The following is a 20,048-nucleotide window of genomic DNA, read 5'->3' on the forward strand; positions in this document are numbered from 1 at the left end:
TGTGCTGAGGATTGAAGTGCCATACATGCAAGGGGTATTATTTTCATCAAGTGTGTTCTTGCATGTTTATTGTTGATGATACAATTGTTTCTGCAATACCAGATTGTGAAGCCTATTCTTTATAGTCTTCCATGTATTATTGACATTGTAAAGATAGGGTAAATGAGCACTTATTTTGGTTGAAATTCTTCCCTAATCCTTGTTGTCTTTGACCTATTGTTGCACAATGAAAGCTTCTACTTTGTATCTCGTATCATGTAACATACAATTGCACTTATCTAGGGATGACTTTCTAGCTAATTTTGCGATTTTATAAGAGCCATTGTTATCATTTGTGAGATATAGTTGCATGTTTCACTGGGCACTTTGCTTGTATTACTTTGTTGGATCATCTCTTCTAAGTGCAAAGGAAAGGACATGCTCAAATTCCTTTGAGAAATAATCTCCATTGCTACATAACTTTGAGGCCTTTATATAGGAATTCTCTGCCACTTTTGGAGAAACAAACAGAGAAAGAATAGCTGAAACAAAGATTAGGAATCTATGCCAAGATTCTAGACCTGCTTCCGTATATGCATCAAAATTTTGACAACTCACATGTGACCTAACATGGCATGAGGTTTATTCTAATAGCCAATTTTGTTGGGGATTGAAGGATGATGTCAAAGATCTCTTGCTCACTATGCCAAAGGTAAATACACTTAGTAAATTTATCGCCCAAGCAATTCAGTGTGATAATTGCCTATTTAAGAGAAGGCAAGAAAAACATTGTGGATGTTCAAGCATGATGAAGGCTATTGGAGATTCAACCCTCCAACAATACCAAGCTTCTGAGGCAGAATGTATGCAAATCGATGCAACGCGATTCATGCCATTAACGACAAAAACAAAGATGTTGCATCAATGGATTATGCATGTATTGCGGCCAATAAGGGCACTTAGCTAGATACTATCGTAACAAAGGAAGGGTGAGAATTCATAGCACTGCTACACCAAGTATGTCGGGAAACGACGACATCCACCCCCAGTGGAGACCATGCGATCGGGCAAAGCTTCAACAAGCGGTCTCTCTCTATCTATAGATGAAACATCTAGCTTCATGCTGCCAAGGAAAATTCAACTTTGTTCAACTCAAGAGCCATAACATGTTTCATGGATGAAGAATTTCCAAAACAACATGGTATATATCTTATAAAGAAGTCAAGGCCAGTATGCACATAAGTAATTGATGGTCGACCCCTTGTTGGAGGAGACATAAGGTATGAGACTAAACACATAAAACTTATCTTAAAGGATCTTGTATCAGAAGTAGTCTTCAACATCATCCATTGCCCAAATAGTCCTATTGTTATTGGACTTTCGTGGCTAGAATTACATAATCCTGACATCAATTGGAGATCAAGAATAATTGGGCCAAGGCTGGTAAAAAATTACAGAGGGAAGAATATTAAACCATTGTACGTTGGAGCAAAGGTGTTTAAGCGTCAAGCAAAAAAGAATCGATCTTTTTTTATTTATGCAGTTTCCTTGGAGAAGCCAGGGGGTGGAAGCCTAGACACACTTCCAACTCAATATGCAAATTTTAAGGATGTTTTTGAGAAGAAGAATGCGGATCTACTATCAAAGCACATGCCCTACGATTGTTCTATAGAGTTCCAAGAAGGAACTCAACTCCCTTTTGGCACAATATACAAGCTATCTCAAGAAGAATTGGTAAAACTATGGAAGTACATTGATGAGAATCTTGCCAAAGAATTCATATGTCATTCAAAATCTCCAACAGGGGTCCCAATACTATTCGTGAAGAAGAAAGATGGATCCCTTTGAATGTGTGTGGATTACACAGGTCTCAACAAGATCACCATCAAGAATCGCTATCCCCTCCCCTTGATTCTAGAACTTATTGAGCGACTCGGAAAATCAAAGGTCTTCACAAAGATAGACCTTCGTGGTGCCTACAATCTTGCCTGGATAAAGGAAGGAGATGAACGGACAATAGATTTACAAGGTATGACTTTGAATATATTGTCATGCCATTTTTTCTCACAAATGCTCCAACAGTTGTTCCTCAACACTTAATGAATGATATCTTCCGTGAGTATCTAGATGATTTTGTGGTGATCTATCTTGATGATATCTTGATATTTTCTAGGATTCAAGAGGAGCAAGAGAAAATGTATGAATAATCCTGAATAGACTTCATGAGACAGGCTTGCATGCAAAGTTAGAAAAGTGCTTGTTTCATCAGTCGGAAGTGGAGTTTCTGGGGTATGTTGTTTCTGAGAAGGGGATCTACATGGACTCAAAAAAGTGCAAACCGTTCTTGATTGGGAGACACCCATGATAATGAGAGAGATGTCCAATACTTCTTAGGATTCACAAATTTCGATTGTATCTTTATCAAGGACTACTCCAAGATTGCCACTCCATTAACAAGATCAACAGGGAAGGGCAAGTTTGCTTGGGATTCAGAGGCTGAGAAAGGTTTTCAAATTCTCAAGATAACTTTCACAACCACACCCACTCTGATTCATGGAGATCCTACAAGGCCTTTCATCCTAGAGACAGACACTTCAAATTTTTCCCTTGGAGCGTTTCTATCCCAAGTAGGTGATGATGGAGTACATCCGATGGATTTCCATTCTCGAAAGTTCTTGCAAAAATCAATTATGAAATCCATGAGAAAGAGTTCCTAGCAATTTTTGACTCTTTTGGAATTTGGAGTCATCTACTTGAAGGAGCTCCTCGTAAAATCACAGTCTTTATAGATCACAAGAATTTGGAGTACTTCATGTCGTCCCATGTCTTTAATCGTCGACAAGAAAGGTGGAGTGGAATCTTCTCAATATTTGACTTCATTATTTCTTATAGGCTTGGCCATCGACAAGGTAAGTGAGATGCCTTATCTTGCACCCAAAGAAGGAGATGCATCATTTGATCAACAAGAGTCTGTAATCTTGAAGCCTGAGCAACTTAAGCTAAACGCAATAATAAGCAAAGCTCCATAAGATTCTACTTTTCTTGTCCAAGTGAAGAAGCAAACCCCCAAGGACCCGCTTGCCCAGAAGATCAAAAGACAACTACATGGCAAGGAAGTGTTTCAAGAAATTGATGGGTTGATTTAATATAAAGGTCTCCTCTGTATTCCGCTAGGCTCAACACGCTTGGAAATACTACAAAAGAGGCATGGCCTTCCAATAGCATGACATTTTGGGATCAATAAGACAATCGAGCATGTATCACGTGACTATTAGTGGCCTCAAATGTGGAAACTCGTCAAGGAGTATGTGGGCACTTGTGACACTTGCAATAGATCCAAGGCCCCTCGTCATTGTCTTCATGGATTACTTCATCCCTTGCCTATTCCAAGCAAACCATGGTCATCCATATCCATGGATTTCATTGTGGAGCTACCCTTGTCACAAGGATTTGACTCCATTCTAGTGGTCGTGAACCAGTATACAAAGATGACACACTTCATTCCAACCACCAAAGACATCACCGGAGAAGGTACGACCAAACTCTTCCTAAAACATATCTATTGTTGTCATGTTTTACCTGATGAAATTATTTGCGACCGAGGCGACAATTCGTCTCTAGCTTTTGGAAAATCCTTTTCAAGTTACTAGGAGTACAAATAAACCTCTCATCAGCCAATCACCTGCAAAGTGATGGACAAACAGAGAGAGTAAATCAAGTCCTCGAGCAATATCTACACTGTGCAAACAATTATCATCAAGATAATTGGGTGGATCTACTCCCATTGGCAGAGTTTTCTTACAATAACACTGTTCATGCTTCTACTCACCACACCCCATTCTTTGCCAACTATGGTCAACATCCCAAAATGAATATCCATGATGCGAATCATCAAGTGAAGAACCCAGCTTCCATAAACCTTGCTCTATAGTTATCCAAATTCATGAGGAAGAATCTCAAGAGAAATACAAGATTAATGCAGACCAACATTAAATGGAACACCCAACATACAAAGTGGGGGATAAAGTATGGCTTCTACGTCATGATCTACGCTTGCCAAAAGCTAGATCACAAGCGGCTTGGACCATTCAAAATTCTAGGCAAAGTCAATCCAGTCCCCTATCGCCTCCAACTACCCGAGTCTATGAAGATTCATCGAGTCTTTCATGTCTTAATTCTAGAATCTTGTGGAACATCCAAATTCCCAGAAGAACCCAACAAACCCCACCTCCAATTGAGATCGATTGGGCAAGAAGAATATGAAGTCGAGAAAGTATATGGTTCTTGAATTTTATGTGGCAAACTGCAATATCTTGTACACTGGAAAGGATGATGCTAGCGAGAGAACGTGGAAACAAACATCTAATCTTTAGCGAGCACCCCTCAAGGTTCAAGAGTTCCACCAACAACATCCATGGAAATCAAAGCCAATTGATACAAACAACATCGCCTCGTGGAATGCATCGCTCGAGGAGGGAGTAATGTCACGGATGTGAGCGCTTAGAAGAGTTCTAGAAAGTTCTAGAAGAATCTAGAAGGATCTAAAAAGTTTTAGAAGCTTGGAGAAGAATGTAGAAGATCCTAGAAAGTTCTAGAAGCTCGAGGAAGAACTTAGAAGGTTCTTAACCTCTTTAAGCTTGAAGAAGAACCTAGAAAGTTCTCAGCCTCCTTAAGCTTGAGGAAGAACCTAGAAAGTTCTTAACCTCCTTAAGCTTGAGAAAGAACCTAGAAGACTCTTCACCTCCTTCAACTTTAGTGTAAATAGAAGTCTTGGGCCTAAGCCCCTCAGTCTTGACAACACCAGTTGTGAAGCTCCTACAAGGTAAACCCTCTTCTAGTTCTTATCTTGTGTTCGAATCTTGTTCTTGAAATCAAGTCTTGTCTTGTGAGTCAAGCTTTGTAATCCAAGTTTTGTAACCAAATTTGTTAATCAAGTAATGAGTCTTGTAATCAAGATTGAGTGTCGTAATCAAATTCCTTTACTTGTTGATTTATTTCTCTTTCCTAGCCCTAATAATAATGTTAGCATCGTTGCAATTCTACTCAACCTTTGCAAAAGGAAGGTCTCTTGCCTCTCCTAATCTATTCACAAACGAGAGGACACACACTCATGGTGTAGGTTATTAGGCTAGAGCATCACGTGTGCACAAGGTTTGCAGATTTGAAAACTAGGTTTGAGAAAATGTGTTGGAACTATAGTATATCAATCCTAATCCACACACCCCCTAAATTGTCAATCCTAGGAGCCTAGTCAAGCTAGGGCATGGAAACATCTCGCATTGAGCGAGATAGCACCACCACTCGAACATAGAAGGAAGACCTCTTGGAGAAGAGAAGCCAAGGAAGGGGAGCCATGGCTAAGCACCCTTCTACTTTCTCCACTTGCTCTACCTTGATATTTACCTTCAAACGCTCTCTCCATAAGCACACGAAATGACTTAGATTAGCATGCTTAACAACAACAAACAAACCTACACATTCACACTACGCAATCACATGCATACTTGGGGAGCAGTGACCATGTATGTATAGGCCATGACAAGCTTGCTCAAACATACAAGTCTGCAAGCATCAAACACATAGAACCTGAATAATGAAGGAGAGTGAAACGGAAAAGAAAGTGGCAGACTCGATGCAAAGCTCTCAAGTTTCCATTAGTTCCTTATGTATTTCCACAATCGTTCTTCTTATATCAATGCTAGATATTACATCCATTGCCATAGGAGTTCTATCCAAGGTGGTTGTCATTGTAGCTTTGCTAGATAGTTCTCGTTAAAGAGCACTGTGAAGTGCATTGTGTATAACGATATAAGTAAGCACATTGCTTGTAGAGGCTTGGCTTTATTGTTTTAGTTTTCCTAAGAAGGCAAGATTTTAGTACCCAAAGGACCGAACTATAAAAATCTGGTGGGAAAAAAGTGCCTTCGGTATACATGCATGGGGTTCTTATATGTACCTTGCTCAAGAAGAAGTGGAGTGATAGTAATAGGGTAGACATACATAGGATTAATGAGCCTATGTGCCTATTAACTACGACTTTTGACACATATTTAAGTAGACATGAAAACTTAGGGACTTAACGCTTTGCTTATTTAGCGACTCTAACTATGTGAAAGGGTTCTCTTTTACACCATGATGACTTGACTTTGTTGAAGAGAGCCCTTACCACAGCATGGTGCTATTATTTTATGGTTGTGATTGAAGAAGGTTGGCTAGCACCTTACTTGTTAGCTTTAATGCATGCATTGATGGAATTGGAGATGACTTCAACCTTTTTTGGTAAAGTTGCCTCTTAGGAACCCACATTCAATTGCATAACTAACTGTCACGTAAGTAGGAAGAGGTTGTTGGTCTTCATGCCATCCTTATATGGTGTAGGCCCAATAATGGCTTTGGCTTATAAGATCTACTCTTGTGACTCTTAAACGTGGCCAAATCTTCCAACTTTAGAGTGATAGAGTTGTATAGCGAGTCCTTGGATCTCGAGCTTTGCACTACGTGTTGTTAGGTGTATTGGTGAGCCTTTCAAGCAACTAAAGCAACGTTTGTGTTGCCATTGTATAGGGTAGAGGGGCCAATAAGGGTACAACCCCCAAAATTAAGACAGACCATCTCGTAAGTTTGTTTTATTTGGGGACCAGTTGTAGCACCCAAAAAGAAGAGGTGAAACGGCTAGCGCATTTCATTGGTTAGTGCATAGTTTCAAGACTTCGTGGTCGCAATGTACTCTTTTGGGCCTTGGTGGGTGTTCTCTTTGGGCCCCAATTTTGTTACTCACGATTCTGAAAATGGTCTCGTAATTCTCAGACTCGAGAACCGACAAACTCAAAAATTATTTTCTTGAAACCTCATGGCAAGACGAATGCAATGAGCTACTTTGCGCTCAAAATTGAGCTCCAAGGAAGAAGATTGAAGCTCCCCTACTGGTCCCTACCCTAGATGGACCTGACCTTGCTTTGTTGTGTAGTTTTTGACTTCCCTTTGTCTTGCGAGTCTTGGGCTGCGTAGTGGATCCAGTCAGCAACCACAAATTGCTTTCACCATTGTAAATTTCTCAGCATACAATAACTTCTGAGTATTAAGCCATCCCTTTTGACACATTATCTTGTGCTGCTTGGCTTCTACCCACCTATGCTCATCACCATCACTTAGCTTGTGAGCTGACTAGCATTTTTCACACTTGAGCTTGTCCTCTTTTTTTTCTTATTGATTCAGTGAGGGGTGTTGAATGGTATACCTTTTGGCTTCTTGCATGTGGCTCATGGTGATAAACCATCTTGAAGCTGTTGGCGGGACTTGTACAGTCTTGCCCACCTTTGGTGTGGAAATGCCTCGTGAAGTCTTAGATGTAGACGCGTAGGGGATCTAGGTATCCATGGCATTTGGAGGCTCCACTTTAGCTCTTGGTATGTGGCCTTAGCAATGCTAGGGAAAGGAATCATTGAAGCTTTGGAGTTTGAGGAAGGTGTGATTTTGAATGTACATATAAATGAAACAAGTAATAGACCAAGAATAATATCTCTGAGTGAAATCGTTGACCAGGAGCATGACAACACCCTGAAGGAAGTGGAAGAGCTTAGTGGAGGTCAAACTGCATAAACATCAACACCCAATCCATACATAAAGCAGGCACATGGAGACTATAAGGAGGTGGCAGTCATCAATAAATACCCTCCATGAGGGAGGCCTTAAGGATAGCCACATAACCACATTGCTCTATAAGGCGAAAGGAAAGCCAGAGTGACAAAGTAACAGAAAATGGTGGAGCTCGTCGATGATAAGAGTATAGAAATAGTAAGCCATCAAAAAAGTATAAAAGGTGAATTCACAGGTGGTCCCACAAGAAGCTCTGAGATGTCCCATAAATAGAGTCAAGAATGGTGGGTGTGGAGCATATATTGATACCTAGTTCTATACCCACTATTGGGCTCAAGTATTTAGTCAATACTAGGTACGTGTGAGGGAGCTGATGATCACCATGTCTTCAGGATCACCAATTTGCTGAGCGACCTTTGGGAGCTCAAACACAATGCAGCAGAGAAGAGAGGCCTTAATCCAAGCGTGGCATCCTGTCCTCTTTTGGATAATGTGTAGAGACACCCTATGGTGGCAATATCAGCCTCTTCACTGCCTGCTTGCCTTTAGACTACCAGCTTAGACTGGAATTTTTTTCTGTGAGCAGAGTTCCAGGATGCCCTTCCCTCACTGAGATTACCTGTTTTCTGACAATGATGGGAGAGTTTGAAGCCAAAGGCAGTATGACTTCAACTATAAAATGAATCCATTCAACTCTTTTTTTGTAAGTAAAACAGAGTATCTGAAGTGTATTTGATCAATGCAACAAACAATCACCACACCCACTATTAAGAACCCAAAGACACGAAAAAAAAATGCAGGCATGTACGTAGTATAAAGAGCCAAATTTTCTTATGTCAATGCTTCATTGATGATGAGTGTTTACAAGTGCACATTATGTATGCACTCAAATAGATGCATTGATAATCAATGAGAGAAATTCCTCCTAGGCATTGACAACTTCAATAGGCAGGCATTTTCTTTGCTGGTAAGGACTAATTTGCCTGAGTAAGGACTTGTACACGACCCACGATTCCAATGGAGCCTCATTAAAGATGCAAGCCACACATTCTCAACTTCATCCTGAGCGATAGTCCTCTTAAACCAGGGAATCCCCAAGTAGTGAACCAGCAGAAACTTGCTCAATTTTCATACCGAGCAGAAACATTTTGTGTGAAACAAGAGAGCTGAAAGTACTCAAACAGAAGTCCACAGCTCCAGCACCCACAAAATAGGACGGATTTCTGGACGAATGTAGCTGTGACAATCATCTCAGTCATCCTTTTTTCCAAACTTTTCTTTGAAACTGTCTTGTCGTTGTAGCCACATCATATGTGCCTGCATAAAAGTTTGAACCGACTTCTTAGAGTGGAAGATTTGATAATTGTTACTAGGCTGTTTTAAAAGTGCTGGATACATTCATGATTACAGGTCTTGTTTTAAAAATACACTCTAGCTAGCTTAGGTCATCTCAGTCATCCTTTTTTCCAAACTTTTCTTTGAAACTGTCTTGTCGTTGTAGCCACATCATATGTGCCTGCATAAAAGTTTGAACCGACTTCTTAGAGTGGAAGATTTGATAATTGTTACTAGGCTGTTTTAAAAGTGCTGGATACATTCATGATTACAGGTCTTGTTTTAAAAATACACTCTAGCTAGCTTAGGTTACTGACATCACTTCATCTCTGCATCTCTAAGGACCTAGAAAGCCATTCTCTTCATGGAGCCTTTTGAAATAAATGCTGTTACTGAAATATGTCCCTGTTTATCAAAGTGCTCCTTGGTGCTTCCCAAGGGCCAAGAATCCATCCTGTACACATGACATGATACAAACCAAATACACATAAACCTTATAGGAGATGTACATTTGACTCACCTCCCAACCTAGAGCCTAATTGGCTCACCCTCCAGCCTGAAAGCTGTTAGAGCTTTCCATTCACCTTCCAGATGCTTTTTCACGAATCACACCTGCTTATGGCTTTTCTCACTGTAGCGGGAAAAGTATGTCGTGCTCTGTCTACATTGGGGGCTCCTCAGTGCAGTATGCAAGAAACCTCACTCCACCAGAAAGAAAACATCACACTAAAATGGAATGACGACTCAAAGCACAACAGACTTAGAACTCAGTCGAACTCGACAAACTCAAAAGAACCATACAGACTCTGGCTTGGCAGCACACTCAGCTCTGAGTCCAGACTCAAGAGTACAATGGGGCGTCGAGGCTCCAATGTGCAGGGATGGTGATGTGCATGAACTCAAGACTCAAGACGCTCGACCACACAAAGTACATGATCCTCAAGACTAGCAACAACTACAGATATATACAACCATAAAGAGTCACCAACGGCTCACAAAATACCCAATCCAGCTAAGTCTATCTCCAAACTATGGTGGTGGTGATCTTGCCCTGTGTCGGCTAGACTACCACCCGTATCCCCGCCATGTGTCACTGCCTAGGCGAGAGTTCGTCATATGTGAACTCCAGCCCAACTATAACTAATTGTTTTGTCCCGTGCCAGTGACACTGTAGCCCTGCTACAGGTTGCCCGCCACAAGACCACTCATCGTCTCAGTGAGAGGAACACTGAAGCTGCAAAAAGAAACCACTAGGATACTGAAATAGCTGAAAAGAAGGCATTGCATATGTACAAGAGAAATCTGGGAAGAGCAACTGGGTCCTGTCACTCAAGAGAAAGAGTCGTCGCCACTGCTGCACCGGAAGTGTCAGCCTCCAGAGGAGGATCAATCAAATCGATGGTGGGAGTCTGTTGCTGGACTAAAGGCTGTTGGACTCTGCTCTCAAAAAACTGGTTTCCTGTGAAGGGAGCAGCCACATGCTGCTTAGCGGATAGAAGCACCTGTCCTGAAGTGTACTGAGGCCGCCTACTCACACAGCCATGGCGGTGTGCACCGGCAGTACCATCGCAAAAAAGTCTCTGTGTCGGCATTTGTGGCATGGGGGCCGACTACTGAAACCCATGAGGATAGTATGGGAACTGCTGAGGCCGAGCATATCCTACAAGAGTCTGTATAGATGGTCCCATGAACTGTGTAGTAGTACTTGGTTGTGCATACCCAAAAGGAGTCTGTACCTGTGTCCCCTGCCCCGTCCATCCATACCCCATACCCATTGGAGCCTGAACCCCCATATTTCCGTGTAGTAGCAACTCACGAAATCCTTGCACCTGAGCTCGAAGGTCGTCAATGATTTGAGACTTCTCTTTCAATGCGTGTCGCAAAGCAAAAATAGTAGCATCTCTGTTCGTGATCGCACTCTCTACGACACGCAAAGACCCTTCCATAGCTGCGTAGGGGCGAGGGGGTTACTGGGTAGGGATGAGGGTGGGTAGAGAGAGGCGAAGGGGTTACTGGGTAGAGGCGAGGTCAGGTAGGGTGGATAGGGGCGAGGGTAGGTAGGGTGGGTAGGGGCGAGGGCAGGTAGAGAGGGGCGAGGGGGTCACTAGGTAGCACTGAGGTTAGGTAGGGTGGGTAGGGGCGAGGGGCAGGTAGAGACGGATAAAAAACACAGATGTTGGTGTCATAAAAACCTAATATCTACTTTCCCAAATGATTTTCTCATATTAAACTGATCATTTAATATAGGGAAAATACCAGGGGGAGCAAAGGCTGGATATTGGAAAGCCTGTCAGATCGGTCTCAACAGGGGATCCAAAAGAGGGGAATTAGGGATCCGGATAGGGATGGTCTGCTAAAGAGCAAAGTACATCAATGGAGTTTAAAAGATTTCTAGGTTTAACTCCATTAATACTTCCATAGGACAAAGCTCCAACTTTTTAACTCTAAAGGTCATAGGCCATGGGAACTTAACTCTAGTAGTCAACAAATTGACAACCAGCAAAAGGACAAAGGAGGGGGCGAGCTGAGAAGATGACAGATGACTAGGGATGAGACAGAGCGCGCGCGCACACACACACACACACACTCTCATGAATTTACCCTTTCCACAAAGCAAACAGGACACATGTCAAGCATGCAGGAAAACCCCCAATTCTTGCCTGAATCCTATTGGATGGACGTAGAGGTGAACCAATGAGGGTTGACCTAGTATAAACTTCTTTCTTATTTTTTAAATGCTTAAAAAAACAACCAATAAGACTTAGTCTCCCTAAAAGACTATTGGACAATCAAAAGGTCCAATGAGAATTAAGCAGCCTATAAATTTGCTTAATTCCTATTGGCAAGAAGAATTAAAGGTCCAGTAGGAATTCAGATAATTAAATTTATTATTTGAGCTTTAACAAAAGGGGAAAAGGATGGACACTTGTCACAAGGCTCTTGACTGTGCCTCTCAAAGGCTATTGGCTAAACTATTCACGGGCCAATAGGAAGCCAGCAAGAGTAAAAATATTGCTCAAATGCTATTGGCTAGGCTTTTAAAGGGCCAACAGGGAACCAGCATGAGTAAATTGCAATAGGGGTCGACCAAGATGAGAGAGAGGGTTGATTTGTGAAGGCATTATTCCACACATACTCACACAAGCTCATGTGTGAGGTAAAGAAAGTCTATCTCCTTCTCAAGCTTCGTTGGAAAGCTCTTCATCTACTCCAAGCTTTGTGAGAAGGGAGGCCTACACCAACAAACTCTTGGCTTGTGATGCAAATCCAACCAAGAGACAAGCTCCAATGCATGCTCATCTCCTCTACCATGCTAATTACTAAGCTATGCTAAGCTATTATGAGTGATTATGTGAGGAGAAATACTTCTTTCTCGTAAGACTACTTTTTCTTCTAGATCTACTCTCATACCCCGCTAGCTCTCATCATCTTCAAAGGTGTGTGAGGTCTTGGGTCTGAGACCAATGAGGAATTGATGTCGTGTTTTAAAAGTGTTAGCTTAGTGCTTGAAGCTTCAATCTTCATTGCACTAGCAAGTTATTAAAGGAACACAAAGAACAGTATTGTAAAATGTCTCCCTTGATGGGGGAAACCTGTAATACAAAGCCTATTGGAGGGGGGACTGGCTCCATGTGCATCCGGTCCTCAACTGTTGTCAAGTGTTAATCTCTCTCTCTCTTAAATTATTCGCATGCCTAATTCTAACTAGGTGTTATGCTTTTGTTGCTCTCTCTCTCCAACCAAGCACTCTTGCTATGCTCATTAGGAATCTCTCTTAATGAAATGCTCACTATGTCTATGTAATGTCCGCTACACAAAGTAATTACCCATCAAATGTTACATTGGTATCAGAGCTATCGGTTTCTCTTTTCTTGCCCAAGAAGAGAGGTCCTCAAGCTTGCTACAAATGGTTGGTATTATTAATTGCATGAGGGTAAGTAGAATAGGGATTTATTATCCTTGAGGTGCGCCTTCTTCGTGCAGTTAACGGGGTATCACTGTCAAGAGCTATGCTCTTAATAATGGAGTCCCAAGGGGCTTGCCAATGGCTTAACCATTATTGAGCTATTAGAAGCTTGACAGGAACCGGTGCCGACTGGGCTATGATAAACCCTTTCTTCTATTCCTTACAATTAATGATATTCGACTCGCGGGTACAGGAGCTCGAGTGCTTATCTTTGAAAGTAAAGAGGAGTAGCAACTAGGGCTTGAAGTGCCAAAGTACAAGTAAAAGTTTACACCTAAAACTTAGTTAGAATGGCTGACAATAGTAGAGAGAGTGAAATTAATATTGATGGCTTTGATTTTGCTAATGATCAAGCTACTAATGATGCTCCTATGCTTGTGAACTATCTTGTTACTAGGCTTCAACAAGCCATGGGCAACCCATCCCTCCAAGGAGAAGTGCATCAGCAATTACGCATCCATGGGATTCTCCAATCTCCTCACCTAGAAGAGGGAGTGTCTATGAAAGCTCCTAGTGAGATTTCTAAAAGAGGGCTCTCTACGGTGAGAGGAGAGGAGGACCCATATGAAGGGCTCAAAAGCTTACAAGTTGATGGGGCAACTCCCTCATAAAGGAGAGCCCAAATCTCAACGGTAGAGCCCCCATCGAAAGAACGAGAAAGAAGTGAATCTCCCGCCACCTCGGTGGAGATTGCACCGCGAAGACAGCGGGCAAAACACTCTCCAACACCCCCTAAACGGAGAAGACCATCGCATAGTCCTTCTCAGCATAATTCAAAGAAGAAAGAAAGGAAAAAGGCGAGAAAGAGGTCACCCACTTCTCCATCTTCATCATCCTCCTCTTCTGAAGGAAGTGATGGTACAGCTCCCAAAGAACTCAAAAGGAGAGGCCATAGGAAATCCTATGCCACTTGGAAGAGGCCGTCCAAGCTCAAACAGTTCAAGGAGGGAGGAGTATCTCTTTTCTTACCTAAGATGGCACCATTGGTGCTACGGACAAAGTCTTGGCCTCTATTCAACAATTTGATGCGGCATTCGGAGATGAGGGCTTCACGGAGTCCTCTAAGATACGTCATGTAGCCATGCATCTCCAAAAGTCCGCCAGGCAATGGTGGTCTAGCCTACCAGCAAACTGTGAAGCTCCACGAACATGGAAAACTTTGAGAGCTTTCATTATGAAGCAGTTTTTGGCTAGCGATGCCAAAGACAAAGTGCTCACTGAATGGCGAAACTTGAAGCTCTCTCCCTGAATCTATTCAGAAATACGTAGATAAGTTTTGGGATTTACATCTCAAAGCCACTGTCTACAAAAAGATAGATTTTGGAGAGCAAAAACAACAATTTTGTGTGGGTTTATGGCGGAGTATGTCAACTCCCAAAGGCCTCGCACTATTTCAGCGGTCATACACCATACTATGGTGGCTTTACGAATCAACTTCCAACAAGGGGCTAAGAAAAATCTTAAGCCCATGGAAAGCAAAGACCGTAATGAGCCTAAGGGGAAGGACCATGTCCAAAAGTCTCCCAAGGACAACTTCAACAATAATAAAGCTAAGGAGAAGGGAGTCTACGAAGAAAAAAATAGACTCTCTCCTGAAGAGCTAGAGCGTTATCGCAAGGATAACCGTTGTTTCAAATGTGGGAAGCAAGGGCATGCTTATCGTGCTTGCCCACAAAAGAACACACGCAATGAACCTCCTAGAGCTTCCATAGTTGAAGTTCAAGAGGAAGATGCTCATTGCAAAGGATCTCCTCTATCCCATGCTTGGGGAAAGGTAAGAGAACATGATGCTTTCATTCTCTTCGACAATGGCTCTACTCACAATTTCATATCCACGGAGTTGGCCACTAAGCTAGGTTTCCAAGCCTTTGAGATGGGAGATACCCTACCAGCCGATGGTGCTTTCAAGGGAGAAGAAGTCTCAGTTACTCCATTAATTGGGAAATTGAGACTTCATGTCCAAAACTATGTGGACAAAGAGGATTTCTTCATCTCTCCCCTTAAGCATGAGGATGTAATCATAGGGGCACCATGGTTTGATCGCATGGCGGCCAACATGAAGTTCCCAGAAAGGCAAATTTACTCTAAGTACAGGGACAAAAACATGTACATATATGCTAACAAGTCAGGTAACACTATACCTCTTGTACATAAGCAAGCTTTTGATAAGTCAATAAAGAACTCTATTTCCGTGTACATGATATTTGTAAAAGACTCTCAAATGAACCTAATGTTTTGTCAAATAAAAATAAAGGGAATAAAAAAGAATTAGGGTTATCTAATTTCCTTAATGAATTCCAAGATGTTCTTATTGATGACATCCCTAATGAATTGCCTCCAACACGAGGGGATGATGACCATGCAATTGAGCTTCTTCCACAAAGCTCACCGCCTAATAAACCTCCTTATCGAGTTTCTCAAGCTCAACAAGAGGACATTATGCGGCAAGTGCATGAGTTGGTTGAGAAAGGAATGGTTAGGCCTAGTTCATCTCCATTTTGTTCACCAGTTTTATTAGTGCAAAAGAAAGATGACACATATCGTATGTGTGTCGACTATAGAGCACTAAATAGGATCACTATCAAAAATAGGTTTCCCGTTCCGCGGGTAGAAGACCTATTTGATAAGCTACAAGGATCGACCTACTTCAGTAGGATTGACCTAAAAAGTGGCTATCACCAAAAAAGGATAGTGGATCAAGACATTGTAAAGACCGCATTTTGCACTACGTTTGGTCTCTACGAATTCATTGTCATGCCTTTTGGCTTGACCAATGCACCAGCTATATTCAACCGCATTGTGGAGAAGCTCTTTAGGCCTCACCGTAGTTACAATGGAGTGTTCTTTGATGATATAATCATCTACTTCAATTCCTTGGACGAACACAAACAGCATCTCCAGGTAATTTTTCAAGTTCTGCAAGAGAATAAGCTTTACATAAATCAAAAGAAAAAGTGATTTTTTCTTACAAGAGATTCAGTATTTAGGTCATATTATCTCTAAAGATGGCATCCAAATGGATCCATCAAAGTTAGAAGTAATAAAAGCATGGCCTAATCCAAAGAATCTGCATGAATTAAGAAGCTTTATAGGTATGTGTGCATACTATAGACGCTTCATAGAAAAATTCTGACTCATAGCAGGACCATCGCATGACCTAACAAAGAAGAACGTTAAGTATGCATGGTCTACCAAGGAGAACATTGCTTTTGAAAAGCTCAAAGAGAAGCTTATCTCTCAACCTGTGCTTACACTACCGGATCTCTCAAAGCCATTTGAGGTCCAATGCGACACTTGTGGTGATTGCCTTGAAGCCGTGCTGCTCCAAGAAGGGCACACCATAGCATATGAAAGTCGAAGGCTCGACCCAGTTGAGCAAGCTCTAGGCATATATGAAAAGGAACTGTTAACAGTTCTATATACCCTAGACACGTGGAAGCACTATTTATTGGGGACTCCTTTCATTCTACGAACAAATCACCAAAGCCTTAAGTACTTCGTGACGCAGACCAAGCTATTTGACAAACAAATGAGGTGGGCAAGTTTCCTTTTCAGAGGAAAGGGTCGCCCGGTAAATGAGAAAGGTGATCCCGACTTGTAGGTCATTTCATTTCATTTTCATATTGCTCACATTGCTGGCAAGCGTAATCAAGTAGCCAATGCACTCTCAAGACGAACAAGAGTGAACACGGTATCAATAGCAACTCACAATGATCTATCTGATATGATAGATGAGTATGCTAATGATCCCGATTTTAAAGATGTGACGTCAGCCCTTGCACTAGGGAAGAAAGAGGAACCATTTACCCTACAAGATGGTTATCTTCTCTATGGTAATAGGCTATGCGTTACTAACTCACTACGTGAGAAAGTAATGTATGAATCTCATGCTTCTCCATATACGGGGCATAGAGGGATTCAAGCTACCCTAAGAGGGATAGAAATGTACTTCTATTGGCCTACCATGAAAGCGAACATACAAGAGTATGTTTCAAAATGTGTGGTTTGTCAAAAGACGAAGTTTGATAGAGGGAAGCAAATTGATTTGCTTCAGCCTTTGCCAATCCCTAATTCACCCTGGGAGAGCATATCCATGGATTTTATCTTTAGATTGCCTAAGTCTATCCATGGGAATACGGGAATATGGACATTAGTAGACAGGTTCAGCAAACAACGCATTTCATACCTGTCAAAAAGACTATTAAGGCCCATCAAATGGCAACCCTCTTTATATCACAAATCTTTAAGTATTACGGCTTGCCAATGTTAATAGTGTCGGATAGAGATCCTAGAATGACCAACAATTTCTGGAAGGGTCTCTTTGAGAATTTAGATACAAGGCTAAATTTCTCTTCGGCCTATCACCCGCAAACGGATGGCCAAAGTGAGATAGCTAACCTAACAATTCTTGATATACTAAAAGCTTATGTCACTGAAATAGATCAAAGGTCCCAATGGGAGAAGTACTTACCTTTAGTGGAGTATGCTTACGATGACACAGTACATACATCCACGGGAAAAGCACCTATTTAGGTAATTGAGGGAAGATCAAAAAGTCCCCTGCTACTTAAGGTACATAGGAAGATCTTCGTTGCAGATGAATATAGCCGCAACCTACAAGAATCTTTCCAGAAGATTAAAGATGCTATATCCATTTTTCAAAAGCAGTGTTCTCCTTGGTAGACCATGCATACTTAACGTTCTTTTTTGTTAGGTCATGCAATGGTCCTACTATGAGTGAGAATTTTTCTACGAAGCGTCTATAGTATGCACACATACCTGTAAAGCTTCTTAATTCATGTAGATTCTTTGGATTAGGCCATGTTTTTATTACTTCTAACTTTGATGGATCCATTTGGATGCCATCTTTAGAGATAATATGACCTAAATACTGAATCTCTTGTAAGAAAAACTCACTTTTCTTTTGATTTATGTAAAGATTATTCTCTTGCAGCACTTGAAAAATTACCTAGAGGTGTTGTTTGTGTTCGTCCAAGGAATGGAGTAGAGGATTATATCATCAAAGAACACTCAAGTGTAACTGCGGTGAGGCCTAAAGAGCTTCTGCATCATACGGTTGAATGTAGCTGGTGCATTGGTCAAGCCAAAAGGCATGACAATAAATTCGTAGAGACCAAACGTAGTACGAAATGCGGTCTTTACAATGTCTTGATCCACTATCCTTCTTTGGTGATAGCCACTTTTTAGGTCAATCCCACTGAAGTAGGTCGATCCTTGTAGCTTATCAAATAGGTCTTCTACCCGCGGAATGGGAAACCTATTTTTGATAGTGATCCTATTTAGTGCTCTATAGTCGACACACATACGATATGTGCCATCTTTCTTTTGTACTAATAAAACTCGTGAACAAAATGGAGATGAACTAGGCCTAACCATTCCTTTCTCAACCACCTCATGCACTTGCCGCATAATTTCCTCTTGTTGAGCTTGAGAAACTCGATAAGGAGGTTTATTAGGCGGTGAGCTTTGTGTAAGAAGCTCAATTGCATAGTCATCATCTCCTCGTTTTGGAGGCAATTCATTAGGGATGTCGTCAATGAAAACACCTTGGAATTCATTAAGGAAATTAGATAACCCTAATTCTTTTTTATTCCCTTCATTTTTATTTGATAAAACATTAGGTTCATTTTGAGAGTCTTTTACAAATATCATGTACACGGAAATAGAGTTCTTTATTGACTTAATCAAAAGCTTGCTTATGTACAAGAGGTATAGTGTTACTTGACTCGTTAGCATATATGTACATGTTTGTCCCTGTACTTAAGTAAATTTGCCTTCAGGGAACTTTATGTCAGCCGCCATGCGATCAAACCATGGTGCCCCTAGGATTACATCCTTATGCTTAAGGGGAGAGATGAAGAAATCCTCTTTGTCCACATAGTTTTGGACATGAAGCCTCAATTTCCCAATTAAGGAAGTAACTGAGACTTCTTCTCTCTTGAAAGCACCATCGGCTGGTAGGGTATCTCCCATCTCAAAGGCTTGGATGCCTAGCTTAGTGGCCAACTCCGTGGATATGAAATTGTGAGTAGAGCCATTGTCGAAGAGAATAAAAGCATCATGTTCTCTTACCTTTCCCCACGCATGGCATAGAGGAGATCCTTTGCGATGAGCATCTTCCTCTTGAACTTCAACTATGGAAGCTCTAGGAGGTTCATTGCGTGTGTTCTTTTGTGGGCAAGCACGATAAGCATGCCCTTCCTCCCCACATTTGAAACAACGGTTATCCTTGCGATAATGCTCTAGCTCTTCAGAAGAGAGTCTATTTTTGCCTTGGTAGACTCCCTTCTCCTTAGCTTTGTTGTTGTTGAAGTTGTCCTTGGGAGATTTTTGGACATGGTCCTTCCCCTTAGGCTCATTACGGTCTTTGCTTTCCATGGGCTTAAGATTTTTCTTAGCCCCTTGTTGGAAGTTGATTCGTAAAGCCACCATAGTATGGTGTATGACCGCTGAAATAGTGCGAGGCCTTTGGGAATTGACATACTCCGCCACGTCTTCAGATAAACCCGCACAAAATTGTTGTTTTTGCTCTCCAAAATCTATCTTTTTATAGACAGTGGCTTTGAGATGTAAATCCTAAAACTTATCTACGTATTTCTGAATAGATTCGGGGAGAGAGCTTCAAGTTTCGCCATTCAGTGAGCACTTTGTCTTTGGCATCGCTAGCCAAAAACTGCTTCATAATGGAAGCTCTTAAAGTTTTCCATGTTCGTGGAGCTTCACTGTTTGCTCGTAGGCTAGACCACCATTGCCTGGCGGACTTTTGGAGATGCATGGCTACATGACGTATCTTAGAGGACTCCGTGAAGCCCTCATCTCCGAATGCCGCATCAAATTGTTGAATAAAGGCCAAGACTTTATCCGTAGCACCAATGGTGCCATCTTAGGTAAGAAAAGAGATACTCATTACTCCCTCCGTGAACTGTTTGAGCTTGGACGACCTCTTCCAAGTGGCATAGGATTTCCTATGGCCTCTCCTTTTGAGTTCTTTGGGAGCTGCACCATCACTTCCTTCAGAAGAGGAGGAGAATGATGAAGATGGAGAAGTGAGTGACCTCTTTCTCGCCTTTTTCCTTTCTTCCTTCTTTGAATTATGCTGAGAAGGACTATGCGATGGTCTTCTCCGTTTAGGGGGTGTTGGAGAGTGTTT

The 20,048-nt window shown here is 41.7% G+C and overlaps 1 protein-coding gene across 1 annotated transcript in view; it reads right to left on the reverse strand.

The window, feature by feature from the left end:
* Positions 1 to 8,384: 8,384 nt before the first annotated feature.
* Positions 8,385 to 20,048, reverse strand: part of LOC147463752 (hexose transporter) — a 94,786-nt gene continuing 83,122 nt past the window's right edge. Inside the window, exon 4 of the mRNA XM_086490661.1 lies at positions 8,385 to 8,892. Within this exon, the coding sequence (XP_086346787.1) occupies positions 8,827 to 8,892 (66 nt within the window). The 3' untranslated portion in view covers positions 8,385 to 8,826. The remainder of the gene's footprint in view (positions 8,893 to 20,048) is intronic.

The sequence above is a fragment of the Adiantum capillus-veneris genome, chromosome 2, assembly GCF_014529385.1.
Source record: "Adiantum capillus-veneris isolate H3 chromosome 2, ASM1452938v2, whole genome shotgun sequence".
Classification (NCBI taxonomy): Eukaryota; Viridiplantae; Streptophyta; class Polypodiopsida; order Polypodiales; family Pteridaceae; genus Adiantum; species Adiantum capillus-veneris.